This window comes from Nasonia vitripennis (genome assembly GCF_009193385.2).
Source record: "Nasonia vitripennis strain AsymCx chromosome 2 unlocalized genomic scaffold, Nvit_psr_1.1 chr2_random0007, whole genome shotgun sequence".
Classification (NCBI taxonomy): Eukaryota; Metazoa; Arthropoda; class Insecta; order Hymenoptera; family Pteromalidae; genus Nasonia; species Nasonia vitripennis.
Window position 1 is genome coordinate 1,967,197 of NW_022279614.1, and position 15,298 is coordinate 1,982,494.

The 15,298-nt window shown below is 35.8% G+C and overlaps 1 protein-coding gene and 1 long non-coding RNA gene across 2 annotated transcripts in view; both read left to right on the forward strand.

Annotated features, from left to right (window-relative positions):
* Positions 1 to 342: 342 nt before the first annotated feature.
* Positions 343 to 15,298, forward strand: part of Ndufb8 (NADH dehydrogenase (ubiquinone) 1 beta subcomplex, 8, 19kDa) — a 62,915-nt gene continuing 47,959 nt past the window's right edge. Inside the window, 1 exon segment of the mRNA NM_001167978.1 lies at positions 343 to 534. Coding sequence (NP_001161450.1) covers positions 450 to 534 — 85 coding nt within the window. The 5' untranslated portion in view covers positions 343 to 449.
* On the forward strand, positions 617 to 2,177 carry LOC116416496. The gene is made up of 3 exons (XR_004226893.2): positions 617 to 851; positions 972 to 1,159; positions 1,695 to 2,177. It is a non-coding gene; the product is annotated as an uncharacterized LOC116416496 (long non-coding RNA).

A 15,298-nucleotide genomic window follows, 5' to 3' on the forward strand; every position in this document is an offset into this window, starting at 1 on the left:
GTTATAATAATTTAGTGCTGAAAAAGGGTGAATTTGTCTTTAACTATGAACATAATATTTTGAATGATCTTTATTTGCAATTCAAATAATCTTGTTACAAAACCATATAATAAACTTTTATCAAAAATTTTATTCTATATCGTTATTCAATAATAGTAGAAACGTATTTGGGTTTCGCAATAAAATAGTTTATTCTTATATAACGCATACAAAAAAGAATTGCATGTTTAAAATTTTATAGCATAATAAATCAAAATCACCTTAGAACTTCTGTGTTCCGTGAAGTTAGCATTTAAACGCGCGAAATTGATCACTAATCAAATTTTCAAGGGCCAACACTGTGCCAAAACCTTAAGAAATAAAAATAAAACAAATAGATTGGATAGTTGATTAAAAATATTAATATTTATAAATATTTATGATATTCTGATTATTAATTATTCAAAAAAATGACTCTTTTATTAAACAAAATACCGAATATTCTAAGGATTAGTTTTCAACGAAATATTTGTTCGTCTCATTCGATTAATGCTCGTGAGTTTAAAGATTAAATATATTACATTTTGGATTTTTATAATTTAGCTCCGTTTCTTTTAATACATTTTTTATTGCAAAACATTTTCTAATTTATAAAATATATATTTGTTATTATTTCGCACACGTTATCAGGGTTATAAAAATATGTCATTCTTCATTGAACTTTAAAAGTATTCATAATATTTTTTTCTGTTTAAAAGATGCTTAATCTGTTTGCACATAGGACTATTTAAAGAATATAATATTGATTTTAGTAAAATTTGCTGCAAAACTCCAGCATATCTCTTAATTTAGTTATATAACTGATTTTTAAGGTTAGGCAATCAATTTTTAATAGAAATTATAATTTAAATTATAATCATAAATTATATTACGTACAAAAACTAGTACTTATGAATGAATACTCTATTTTATATTTTGCATATTTTGTTTAGTATAATATAGTGGTCCTGTAGTAGAAAAGGTTGGGGCAAAATTGGACAGCAATAAAATCATATGACTCAGATATCTTGATAAAAAATGTTAAAAAATTTCTACACAAAATGTATGTCTGCTTTCGATATCAGAGGAATGTATAATCAATATTGTATGGTGATATAGTTGCCCATTTTAGAGAAGTGATGTAAGTTTTTAAGACTCTAACAGAACGTTTTGAGTTCATACATTTATAAATTGACAACTTGCCTAGGTCAGGGCACAATATCGCAAAAAATGTACAGTGAATCAAATAAGGTGGCAAAAATTGCAACATACCCTGTTGAAAATGTTTATGTCAAATTTTACACTAAATTTTGTGTAAAATTTCATGTAAAATTTCACATGCGCAAATAAAATTGTGAAACTTTACATAAAATTCCATCAAAAACTTTATGTACTAATCTTTATATGAAATTGTATATATATGTGTTCAAAATCATAACATAAAATTTGATGTACTAGCAAAGTCCAATGCGCTATGCGCGCTCAGTTTTGTTGCCCAGTTTGTTACTTGACCTCTAAAACTTTACTTAAAATTTTACAATCCTTTCTTAAAAAAGTGATATGGTAAAGCCGCTGAAAATGCTAAATTCAAATTTCTGATTCAAAATGATTTGAAAATAATGATTTTATTGTTATAATTGAAATTACATTTAAAATTTTTGCGCCATTTAACACAGATGTCGCTTCATAACCAATAAACCATGACAACCAATTAGAATCACGTATTAAATACTTCACGACAAATGCTTCAAAACATAGGCCATCACTTTTTTTAGAGGGGTAAGTAAATTTAACTATACGAATTTTGAAACTAAGTGTGCCTCAAACAATTAGAAATGTACATTTTTAAAAGAAATTTAAGGAGTGGTCAGTGCTAATGCTTTGCAATGCTGCCACCAGACATTTTGTATTTCCAATGCCAAAAAAGAACTAAGAGTCTGATCGGCTTCTCGTGTTGTTAAAATGATTCTGTGAATTTAAAACTATGCCAATCAACTCTTCATATTAATGAAAACCTATTTATAATAACGTTATTTAATGAAAGAAAGAAATTTTGAGGTTAAGTGAAGTTTTCTGTAGTCGTCAAACACTCGTGTGTATTTCCAATGCCAAAAAAAACTAAAAGTCTAATTGACCTATTCCCTAGTGGAAATAAAAAATGTAATAAAGTGTAATAAAATATAAGAAAATGTAACTAATCGTACCATTTTGTACGTTTTTGTTGGATTTCTAACCTTTTTTACGTTTTATTACAGTTTGTTATATTTTATTACATTTTGTTACATTTTATCACAATTTATTACAAATCCATTAATCCAGGATTTCATGGGGGTCTTTTCTTTGAAATGACAAATGTAACAATACGTAAAAAAGTATAACAAAATGTAAAAAATTGTCTGTAAGTGTAACATTATATAAGAAAATGGCGACTTTTTTATTTTCTTTCTTACTTCTGCGCACATCCTTTTACTTTTTCTTACAATTTTTTATGCATTGTTACATTTTATTATAAAATTAATAATTAAAAAAATATATTGACTGTATGAGGCTGTAAAATAACATATGTAATAAAATGTAATAAAATGTAAAAAAAAGTTAACAAATCTGAAAATGTAAGAAAGTGTACAAAAACGTATGAGAAAAAAGGTCCGAAATCCAACAAAAAGGTACAGTTTCTTACATTTTTTATGTTTTATTACAATTTATTACATTTTTTTTTCCACTAGGGTTTATTACAAAAAAAAACAATTTTTTGAACTCAGCACTACACTAGTCTATTCTTGCTTTTTTATTGCAAGTTTTATTTATAATGCTACTAGGAATGAAGGCGCGCTTCGCACGCTCTTGATTCTATTTCTGTCTAATAACACTGGTAGAAAATCCACCATAAGTGTTGGGCGGCACACTAACGTCTGCTAATATTTTATAAGCATGTAACATGTTACTAAATCCCTCAAAACTATTTAAAAAAAATATATTAATAATCCTAAATCTCGGTATCATTAGTTTAAGTAGTGAATTTGAAGAAAAGTTCAGTATAAGAGTCAATGGGTTTGTCTATCATTACAATGCCATTTATTTGCATTATAAAAAAGCCATACAACTGAAATTTTACACAGATACTTGCTATGCTACCTAGAAAATATGCAATCTACATGATTATGATTTAACTGTTTTCATTCATATTTTTGAATTTTTGAATTTAGCGTATCAAATTTTCCTTTTAGACAGTTACACAGAAACTACCATCTTTAGCACATTGTATTTCTGGTTTCCAGTGTATTTTTACATGAAGAAAGTGATAAGTATTTTAGCTTTTTTGTCAAGGCATTAATTATAAAATGACCTTTAACAGTTGTGAGAGATTTTGAGACCTATACCTGTTTTTTCATTTTTGGATTTATTCTCATTCGAAAACTAACAGGTCTAGAAAGCTTATATTTTGCATATAGATTTCTTTTGTGATTGTGGAAAGATATTTAAAGTTGAATCAACGTTAACTGAAATACTTTTGTGTTCGACTACAACACCCATAATAATTATTTAGTCGTATAGCATGAGTTTGCATTCACATCAGTGTCGGAGTCAATATCAGAAGTTTTTCAGTTAAAGTCGATCCAACTTTAAATATCTTTCCACAATCACAAAAGAAATCTATATGCAAAATATAAGCTTTCTAGACCTGTTAGTTTTTGAATGAGAATAAATCCAAAAATGAAAAAACAGGTATTAGTCTAAAAATCTCTCACAACTATTAAAAGTAAAAATTCTAAATAATACCTTGACAAAAAAGCCAAAACATTTATAACTTTCTCCATGTAAAAATACACCAGAAACCAGAAATACAATGTGCTAGAGATAGTAGTTTCTGCGTAACTGGCTATAAGTAAAATTCGACCTGCTCAATTAAAAGATTCGCATGAGCCTTGATGTGAACATATGAATGAAAACAGTTAAATCAGAATCATCTAGGTTACATATTTCTAGGTAACATAGGAAGTGGCAGTGTCATATTTTAGTTATCTAGTAGCCTTTTTACAATTCAAAGAGCATTGTATAATGATAGACTTAAACTTACAGACTCGGATACTGAACTTTTCTTTAAATTCACCCCTCAAACCTCACCGAGGGCGACTTTGGGCACAGAGACACAGTATATCTTCAAACTCTATTCTTTTAATTGAACTTCTCACTGACATTTAAAAAAAAAACTGAATAATATTCACACACTTTATTACTACTTTAAATAGGGTTAGGGTGCCACTTTTCAATACACATATTGTAATACTACACACTCTTGGTAATGATTAATTTTTACTAAAATTTCTTGCTAGTTATATTACATATATTTTATCTGTTATCAAGGTTTCCACATTTCATTTTAAACACCAACATTTCTACCAGGGTTATGAGTTATGACTGTTTTGAGGGTTATGAATTAAAGCGGTTCTGATCTCGTTGCCTAGGCAACCAACCAGCAAACAATCAGAATCACGTATTAAATGCTTCACAACAAAGGCCATCATTTTTTAAAGAGAGGATACCCAAAAGAAAAATCACACTTTCAGATGCAGCCGCCTCTTAAATTGTTTCTGCATGCGTCAAAAAATGTTGCCCTCTAACTTTTCCCTACAGTCAAGGCATAAATAGAACAAAATGATCTTTTTTTTTAGGTTTCTAAAACTTCTAAAAAGTTATAACATCCTTAAAGATATTGTCCAAAGTTTTTCTGTATTTTTATCAATACTTATACGCTAATCAATGTATAGTGAAATCAGTTTAAAAATGTCAAATGCTAAAAATCAGCACACTCACAACAATCATTTCTTATTACTCTAAGAAGAATTAATCTCACTATAGCTTCAAGATGAAAATTCGCTTAGTATTTAATGATTCTCCTTCATCTAATCTGAATCTTCTAAAACTAATCCGAATCATCTTCTGCAAAGAAATGCGTAGAATCATAAATATAAAAAAATCAAGTTGATTCCCTGCTAAAAATGACCAATTAAAAATGATTAAAACCATAATTGGTTTTAATACGGAATTGTGATCCGGAATTGTCGAATTCAAACCGATTAATACGATTTAAACCAATTAAGAAATGATTTTTGTCAGTGCAGGTAAAAAATATCTGCTGACTAGTAGTTGCAAAAATTAGGATGGCTGTAATTGTTGTAAAAATTTTAATTTTAATGCTTACTTGCCGTTGCAAATCGTATGCATACTAACTAAAAACAACTTATTGATTACTTAACAATCAATCCCCGCAAAAATATAAAAATTTATCGCCTTTTTAATCAAGATTTATCGTAAAGCAAAATTATTGAAGCAAAAATAATGTGATTCAAAAACTACTTGCTATTATTGCAAAATATTAAATTTAGTTTTAAGATTTTTTTCTTTTCTACAAACATATATTTGAAGATTATAATATAAAAATGTTGTAATTTTAATTAATATTATTTCGCAGATTCATACCTTAAAGTAGTCATTTTAGTGTTTCATTGATAAACTATAAGACAACGGGAGGGCAAGTAAGCATTAAAATTAAAATTTAAAAAGTATAACCATCCTAATTTATGCAACTACTAGTCAGCAGATATTTTTTACCTGCACTGACAAAAATCATTTCTTACTTCAAAAACAATTACTCAGCTTATTATAGATTCTGTAATAAGATTAATCCCGATCTGCTGACTAGTAGAGAGATGATTAATCTCTCTACTAGTCAACAGAGAACAAAGAAGGATTAATCTTACTATAGATTCTAGATGAAAATCGGTTTTTTGTTGAAATAATTCTCCTGTAATTAAGAGGAACCCTACTAAAAATTACCAATTAAAAACGATTAAAACCTTAATTGGGTTTAATACGGAATTGTGTACCGGAATTATCGAATTAGAACCGATTAATACGATTTAAACCGATTATAAAAATTGATCGGTTTTAATTGTATTTAATCCATTCAGTTGAAGCTTTCTCCGATCAAAATCCGACGGATTCAATCAGATTAAAACCGATGAACTTTTATAATTGGTTTATATCGTATTAATCGGTTTGAATTCGACAATTCCGGATCACAATTCCGTATTAAAACCAATTATGGTTTTAATCATTTTTAATTGGTCATTTTTAGCAGGGAATCAACTTGATTTTTTTATATTTATGATTCTACGCATTTCTTTGCAGAAGATGATTCGGATTAGTTTTAGAAGATTCAGATTAGATGAAGGAGAATCATTAAATACTAAGCGAATTTTCATCTTGAAGCTATAGTGAGATTAATTCTTCTTAGAGTAATAAGAAATGATTGTTGTGAGTGTGCTGATTTTTAGCACTTGACATTTTTAAAACTGATTTCACTACATTGATTAGCGTATAAGTATTGATAAAAATACAGAAAAACTTTCTACAATACCTATAAGGATTTCATAACCCTTTGGAGGAGAAATTATAATTATAAGCGACAGATTGGTGAGGATGGACACAAGACTTATGGTTGCCAACATTTTACCTTGTAAAAGGTATTTTTTAAACCGATTTCATATACTTTTAATGCGTTTTATTAAAGTTTAGAGGAAACGGTTGCTACTGCGACGTGGCTGTCTACTGCAGCGTGCTACTAACTAAATATTGTTTTATATCGACACCTGAATGCAAGAAGGCCGTATCTCAGTAGCAGTTTCAATAAAACCGTAACTCGATGCTGCTGGTAGCTACACATGCCCAGTATACCGAGCGGCAGTAGAGAAGTTGAAAAAACGAAGATAATGAAGATAGTGCAGTTGAACTTGAATCACTGCGAGACAGCACAGGATTTACTTAACCAGTATGTTCAGACGACACTGGCAGAGCAGCGATCTAGGCATGTGGGAACGTGGCATTCCAGGAAAAAATGTTGACCAGCGAGGAAGGATTTGTTCGTGCAAAGATAGCAGGAATACACGTATACAGCTGCTATGCTTCGCATAACGCACCGATCGAACAGTTCGAGCGGCAGTTAAATCGACTCGTGCAGGATATTGCGGGAAGAAAGACAGTAATTATTGCAGGCGATTTTAACGTGTGGGCCATAGAGTGGGGCAGTCAAAGGACTAACCAAAGAGGACGAGTACTGCTAAAAGCATCTGCCCTCTTGGACTTGGTGTTAGTTAATCAGGGTAGCACTAACACCTTTAGAAGAGGAGACGCAGGATCTTAGAGACGGAGGACGGTACCAAGACCTATAAAGTTACAGAAGGCGTACCCCAAGGGTCAGTGCTTAGCCCACCGGCGATGATAGCAGTAGTGGTAGTAGCGAAACATAAAAAAGAAGTGACAGAAATAGCGGTAGAGGCGACCCGTAGAATACACGAATGGCTAACGGAGACTGGTCTGGAACTAGCCAGCCACAAAACGGAAGCTATTCTTATCTCTAGTAGGAAGAAGATGAAGGAAATTAAACTGACGGTAGATGGACATGAGATAGCTTCTAAACCAACCATCAAGTACTTGGGCATCACCATCGATACAAGACTAACTTTTAAACAACATCTGGAAATAGTCAGCGATAAAGCAGCAAAAGTCGGCGCTGCTCTATCACGATTGATGCCAAATTTAGGAGGCCCCAACTCAGAAGCGAAGGTTACGGTAGAGCTAGGTGCGCTTTTACCGAGGTTCGATAAAGGCAAAGAGGGCGTTCCTTGGTACGGTTGGATGTTTTTCATCTGGTCATAAAAAGGATGGGTTTAGTCGGTGTGAATCCGACACACGGCTGACATTGCGGATGGGGCTGTTTCGACGACCCCATAAACAACGTCGCGCTATGGCATTTTTAAGATTTTTACCTTACACCTCTCACTCCAAAGCAAAAAAAAAAAATCAAAGAATAACCCGAGGACTTCGGATACCTCGAAAAGTGCCATTGAAGCTGGCTTCCCTACCCAGAAACCAAGCAGCAACAACAGCTTGGGAAGAGATTGGCTAAATCAGCAGCAAGGAAGTAAACTAGACAGTAACAGTCTGGGTAGCGCGTCAAACGCAAACCTGATAGTCCTTCTGTCCCCCATTGCCCATGCGACGGAGGATGAAAATGGAGGTATTGATTGGCTAAATCAGGAGGGCATTATAAGAGAAGGAAAAGAAAAGGAGCAAGAAATTGAGGCTATGTCGTTCAGTCTCCTCTAAGAGAAAGTTGAAGCTCTGGTGGATTTTATCTTGGATAAGAAAAACATCCACACACAGTTGAAGACTGTGGCAAAGGCTACTAGAAGAGCGCTAAAGGACTTTACGACTTCGATCCAGACCACAACAGGTACACAGTCGAAGGCTAAAAGTAGCAAGGATCGAGAGAGCCTAACCTCTCCCGCCTTCGTCCAGAGACAGATGGAGCAAACGCCGAACAAGCGTAGGAGAACATCACCGGAGGAGGACACGGCGACCAGGACGAAGGCAAAAAAGGCTGCAACGTTGCAGTCCCCATTGCCCACACCAGGCACAAAGCCACCTTGGCAGGTGGTGGAAACGAGGAAGACGAAGAAAAAGAAGAATGAAGAGGACGACAATGGTGGCACTGGTACCTTAAGCCAAAAAGGAACCAGAAATAAAAGACCGCCACGGGCAAGACCAACCCGGCCAGATGCCCTTATTATAAAGGCTGCGGAAGGAAAGTCTTACGCCGACATCTTGAGAAATATGAAGGCGGACCCTGCACTGACGATGCTCAGCGATAGCGTAAGCAGGGTACGCAGGTCGACGACCGGAGACCTGCTCTTGGAACTCCAACACAAGGCGAAAGGGAAGACAGCAGAGCTTCGAAAAGTAGTCGAAGGGGTGCTGGAGGATGGTACCAAGACTCTATTAGATATAGGGGTCTTTGAAATATAGGACCTCGACGTATTAACCAGCAGGGAAGAAGTCTTGGAGGCAATACACAAGGAGTTCCAAAATGACGACACGTCCACGACGGAGGAGATGTTAGTGAAGTCATTGCGGAAGGCTTACGGTGACACGCTGACAGCGGTCATCCAAATGCCGGCGAGAATGGCCCAGCGGATGCTAGCAAAGCAGAAAATCAAGATAGGCTGGGTGGTCTGTCGAATAAGGGAGATGAAGCGGAACACGCGGCCGCTTAGATGCTTCAAATGTCTGGGTTTTGGCCACATCGCCAAAAATTGCCCAGTAACTCAGGATCGTAGTGGACTGTGCTACAAATGTGGAACCGGAGGACACAAAGCCAGAGAATGTAACAACGAACCGAACTGCGTACTCTGTAAGGAACGTGGTGCAGAAGGGAAAAGTGATCATGCAGCTGATAGTTATGGATGCCCAATCTACCGAGCTGCAGTAGGAGCACTAGATAGACCCAGAAAATGAAGATAGTGCAGCTAAACTTGAATCACTGCGAGACAGCACAGGACCTACTAATCCAATACGCCCGCGAGGCAGAGGTTGACGTAGTCATTGTGTGCGAACAATACAGGGACTTAGACGAACCATCGTGGGATACGGGCAGCACTGGCAAAGCAGCAATCTGGGCATGTGGTGACGTTGCTTTCCAGGAAAAAATGACTAACCGTGAAGAAAGATTTGTACGCGCAAAGGTAGCAGGTATACATATTTATAGCTGCTACGCTTCCCCTAACGCGCCAATCGAGCAGTTTGAACAACTGCTGGATCTGCTTGTACAAGATGCGGTAGGAAGAAAACCGCTACTAATCGCAGGGGACTTCAATGCTAGTCAACCAGGGTAGCACGTACACTTTTAGAAGAGGAGACACAGGATCTATTGTAGATCTGACGTATGTTAGCAGCTGTCTAATTGACACAATTGACACGTGGACTGTGAGTGAACACTACACAAATAGCGACCACCAGGCCATAATAATGGAGTTGGTTAAATCGAGACAGGGCTCCAGCGAGAGTACAAGGACCAATACAGTCGGTTGGAAAACGAAGGACTACGATAAGAGATGTTTCTGCTTGCATTGGAAGAAATGCAATTGATAGGATCGGCAAGCAGTAAAGCTGAACAGGTGACGGAAATCACCCGAGCCTGCGATGCTGCTATGCCGAGAAGAGTTCCTAACCGAAGACGACCACCAGTATATTGGTGGAGCAAGGAAGCGGACACTGCCCGTAGCGAGTGCCACCGAACCAGGAGGCTGGAACAGCGGGCAAGGAAGAAGTACTATAGAACTGGAAGAGGACAGGAAGCAGTGGATATCTGCAAGCAAGAAATGAAGGACGCCAAGCGGAAACTAAAGAAGATAATTCGCAACAACAAACGACGGTGCCTTAAGGAGCTACAGGACGAGGTCGACCAGGACCCCTGGGGTAGACCATATAAAATAGTAATGAAGAAGATTAGGGGAAGCTATGTACCCCCTCCTAAGTGCTCTGAATTATTGCAAAGGGTTGTGAATGCACTATTTCTCAGACAGCTGGACGAACCGTTTATCACGGAAGCAGAGGTAAACCAGGAAAATATTCCCCCCATTACGACGGACGAGCTGCTAACTGCCTGCAAGAGGATAGGAAACAACAAGGCTCCAGGATTAGATGGCATATCCAATATCGCATTGAAGCATGCTATCGAAGCCCGGCCAGAGCTCTTTGTAGACTTGTACAACTCATGTCTCAAAGAGGGAATTTTCCCCATGAACTGGAAGAAACAACGCCTAGTGCTACTACCAAAAGGCAAGAAACCACCCGATGATGCTGCAGCATACCGACCACTCTGCATGCTAGACACCTTGGGCAAGATCCTAGAACGCATAATCTGCGTCAGAATGGATCGGGCTATAGAAGGCATTGGAGGACTTGCGGAACACCAATATGGCTTCAGGAAGAAGCGTTCAACCCTGGACGCGGTAGGATTAGTGATTGACACGGCGCGATCAGCGATAGCAGGGAAAAGATGGAACGGCGGAACAAAGGAGTACTGCGCCATCGTTACACTGGATGTCAAAAATGCATTCAACTCGGCGAAATGGAGTAATATACATGAGGCACTCCGTAAGCAGGATGTGCCTCTATATATAAGAAGGATGATGTCTGACTATTTGAAGGACAGAATCTTATTATATGACACCGAGAACGGCGCGGAGAGCTATGAAGTAACAGGAGGCGTCCCCCAAGGATCAGTGCTTGGCCCACCTATTTGGAACATCAGTAGGGTACTAAGACTGGAATTACCCAAAGGGGCAACAGTGGTAGGCTTTGCTGACGATATTGCAGGAATGGTGGTAGCGAAGCACAAAGAAGAAGTGATAGACATAGCCGAGGAGTCTATTCGTATAATGCACGAATGGCTAGCAGAAGCAGGGCTAGAACTGGGCAGTCACAAAACCGAACCTATCTTTATTTCTAGTAGGAAGAAGATGGAGACAATAACAATGACGGTGGGTGGACATGAGATTGTCTCTCAACCGACCCTCAAGTACCTGGACATCACCATCGATGCAAGACTAACGTTCAAACAACATCTCGAAGTAGTAAGCGATAAAGCAGCAAAAGTTGGCGCTGCTTTATCGAGGTTGATGCCAAATGTAGGAGGGCCAACGCAGAAACGAAGGTTGCTCTTGGACAGTGTAATCATATCGATTATATTGTACGGGGCCCCAATATGGGCGGATGCTATGTTGGTGAAAAGTTACGCAAGAAAGCTATCGACCGTGTACAGGAGAAGTGCATTAAGGGTTGCATCGGCTTACCGTACGGTATCGGTCGAGGCGGTCTGCATCATAGCAGGCATGCCGCCTATCGACCTTTTAGCAATGGAGAAGAAGGACATATTCGAGGCGAAGAGACGGATTAATGACAACACTCAGAGGGAAGTTTGTGCCTCCGCTAGGAAGCAGGCAATGACCGAGTGGCAAAAAAGATAGGATTCCATCGACAAGGCGCGATGGACACATCGCCTTATTCCAAGAATAGCGGACTGGATGGAAAGAGGACATGGGGAAGTCAATTACTACCTCACACAGTTTTTGACGGTGCACGGATGTTTCGGGCGTACCTACATCGATTTAAAATAGAGGACCATCCAAACTGCCCAGTCTGTTTGGACGCTGACGAAGATGTAGAGCATGGCTTTTGTGAATGCTCACGATATCAGTAGGAGCGAGAAAATCTTGAGGGCTACCTCCATACCAGAGTTACCCTATAAGAGTGAGTCTATAATGGAAGCATTACTGGCTTCAGAGAAAGGATGCAAGACGGTAAACAGTTATGCCGCGGACATTCTTAACAAGGTCAGGAAAGACGAAGAAGGAAAAGACAAGACGAAATATCCGAGTAAAAAGTCGCTAGACGAAGGCCATTAAGTCGCTAAGACAAACCGCTCCTCGGACTGATGCAGAGGAACGTAGGTCCTAGAGTCGAGCTCTCACTCCCCTACCCGATGCAGAGGAACGTAGGAGCTAGGGTTGAGTACCTTTAAGTTCTCGTCAGACCGATGTTGAGGAACGTAGGTAACTGAGTTGGAGCCCAGACTCCCTCACCCGATGCAGAGCAACGTAGGTGTCGGGGTTGAGTCTGTCCAGAGGATGACCGGACGATGCTGCAAGAAGTATACGACCGGACGATGCTGCAAGAAGCAGACGACTGGATGATGCAGAAAGAAGAAGACGAGTTTGACCCTGAACCCCTAATCACTTCGGTGGATGGGGGATGTATGGAAATGGCAAACACTAAAGAGGAAGCCAACTAGGTTAATTAACGGGCCCACGGAAGTATTGTTTGACGATAGTACCTGCAGAGATCCGGTGTCGTAGGGCCACTTGTGCAGAGCTTGCTCTGCCTACGCCACATAAAAAAAAACACACACAGAGACATACATACATACATACATACATACATACCTATAGTATATAGTTATTTTGTGCATACTTTGGTGTAAGATTTAATCTCAAGTTTTCGAAAAAATATTGACAAAAAATAAATCGAATACAGCTAATAAGGAGCTAGAAGTAAAGATTTAAGAAGTATATTTAACTTGTAGAGATCGATAAATTCATATAAAAATAAGAATTAAGATAACAAAAAAATCTGTTTAGATCAAAATTTTTGATATGATTTATGCCTTCTTTCTTTAATTAACTTGGTCTGTAAAATGCAAAGGTTCTATAAGTAGGAAACAAGAACTTTATTTTTTAATAATTGAATTTTTTCTCAGGAAATAATTAGTGAAATAACTTGATATTTACGCGGTAAGTATTAATTATAACAATCATGATTTTGTAGAACTTGCACAGTGTAGTGATCGAGCCATAAGGGTTTAAAAAAATGTCACTTTTGCTGCATAACAAAAGAACGATAAACGATAATCTATTATATTTATATTATATTATATCTATTATATATCTATCGATATCTCTATATTATTCACTTTTAGGTACACATTAACTATTTTTATTAACTCTTTCGATAAAATTATCACAAAAGATAATAAATGTAAGTTTTGTAAAGCAAAACATTTTAAAGGAGCAATATCCTATGATAAAAAATACAATCGTTGTTGTCATAAAAATAGGGTTATTCTTGATGATAAAACATCATATCCCCAAGAATTGAAGGATCTATTATTTCAAAATAATTCAAAAAGTATTAATTTTAAGAAAAATATAAAAGGTTACAATAATTCATTTGTATTTGCCAGTTTTGGGTCTAAATTAGTATACTTTAACAATCCAGGGCTACAAGTATTAAAGATATGTGGACAGGTATATCATAATCCATATTCATTACATCCGAATAAAAACGAAGACTCGAAATATGGCCAATTGTATATTATTGACAATGAAATTGCAAATAATCGTATGACATATCCTTTGATATTTTATTTTGGTCATCCAGGATGGCAACCTTATTAAAAATGTACAAAAAAAGAATATAAAAATAATAATATATCTACACTACAGTTTTATTCATATAGATTAAGCATAAATGGTGATTTCAATCCTTATTTGAATTTGTAAAATTTTTCACAACAATTCATTGTTGTTGTTTGGACAAGGATCGAAGGATGTCGAATATATTACTTACGTACTCACCAAGCACAATTAAGAACTGAAATGTATCAAAGATTAATGGATTACGTTTCCAATCGGGCAAATATTGATAATTCTCGAATTGGAAAAATGGTAATATTACTATCATCTTATATAGGTAATCCTAAATCAATACAACAAAATTATTTAGATTCAATGACTTAACTACAAGTCGACGGAAAACCAGATATTTTTATAACAATTACATGTAATCCAAATTGGAAGGAAATTCAAGAAAATTTATTACCGTATGAAAGCACAATAGATCGTCCTGATTTAATCTCAAGAGTCTTCCAAGAAAAAGTTAAAATTTTAAAAACCGAACTACTAAAAAATATATATTTTTGGTAAAGTTAAAGGTTATGTTTACGTAATAGAATTTCAAAAAAAAGGGATTACCACATATTTATATGTTATTATGGTTGCATACCAATGATAAATTTCGAGATACTGATCGAATTGATTTTATCATAAGTGCTGAAATACAAAATGAAAATGAATATCCAAGATTATACAATATAGTAAAAAATAATATGATACACGGTCCCTGTGGATCACAAAAAAAAATTGTGTTTGTATGAATGAAGATAAAACACGTTGTACTAAAAATTTTCCTAAACCTTATGTTAATCAAACCGATTATAATCTTGAAGGTTACCCTTCTTACCGACGAAGAAAAAATAATAATAAAATTACGTTTTCAAAACATAGGATTGCAGATAAAAGTTGTGTCGTACCGTATAATCTATATTTATTATTACTTTTAGAATGTCATATTAATGTAGAAATATGTAGTACGATTAAAGCTATAAAATATTTGTTTGAATATTTTCATAAAGGTCCTAATACAGCTCTTGTGAAATTTGCAAATGAACATAATCCAGGTAATGAAGATAATGTAAACGAAAATAACGATACATATTAATATGATGAAATATCAAATCTTTCTACCAGATATGTATGTGCATCTGAAGCTATATATCATATATGGGAATTTTTACTACATGAGCAATCTTATGTAATTAAAAGATTACCTGTTCATGAAGACGATGAACAATATGTTTATTATCAAGAAAGATGTGAACACGGAATGATTGATAAAAATGTTCATACTACATTGACATCTTGATTTAAATTAAATAAAGAAGATAAAAATCCGTTCCATTAAGTTTTTGATGAAAAAACAAAAAAATGGAATAAAAGAAAATAATTTATAAAACCTCTCATTAGTAGAATGTATTTTGTAA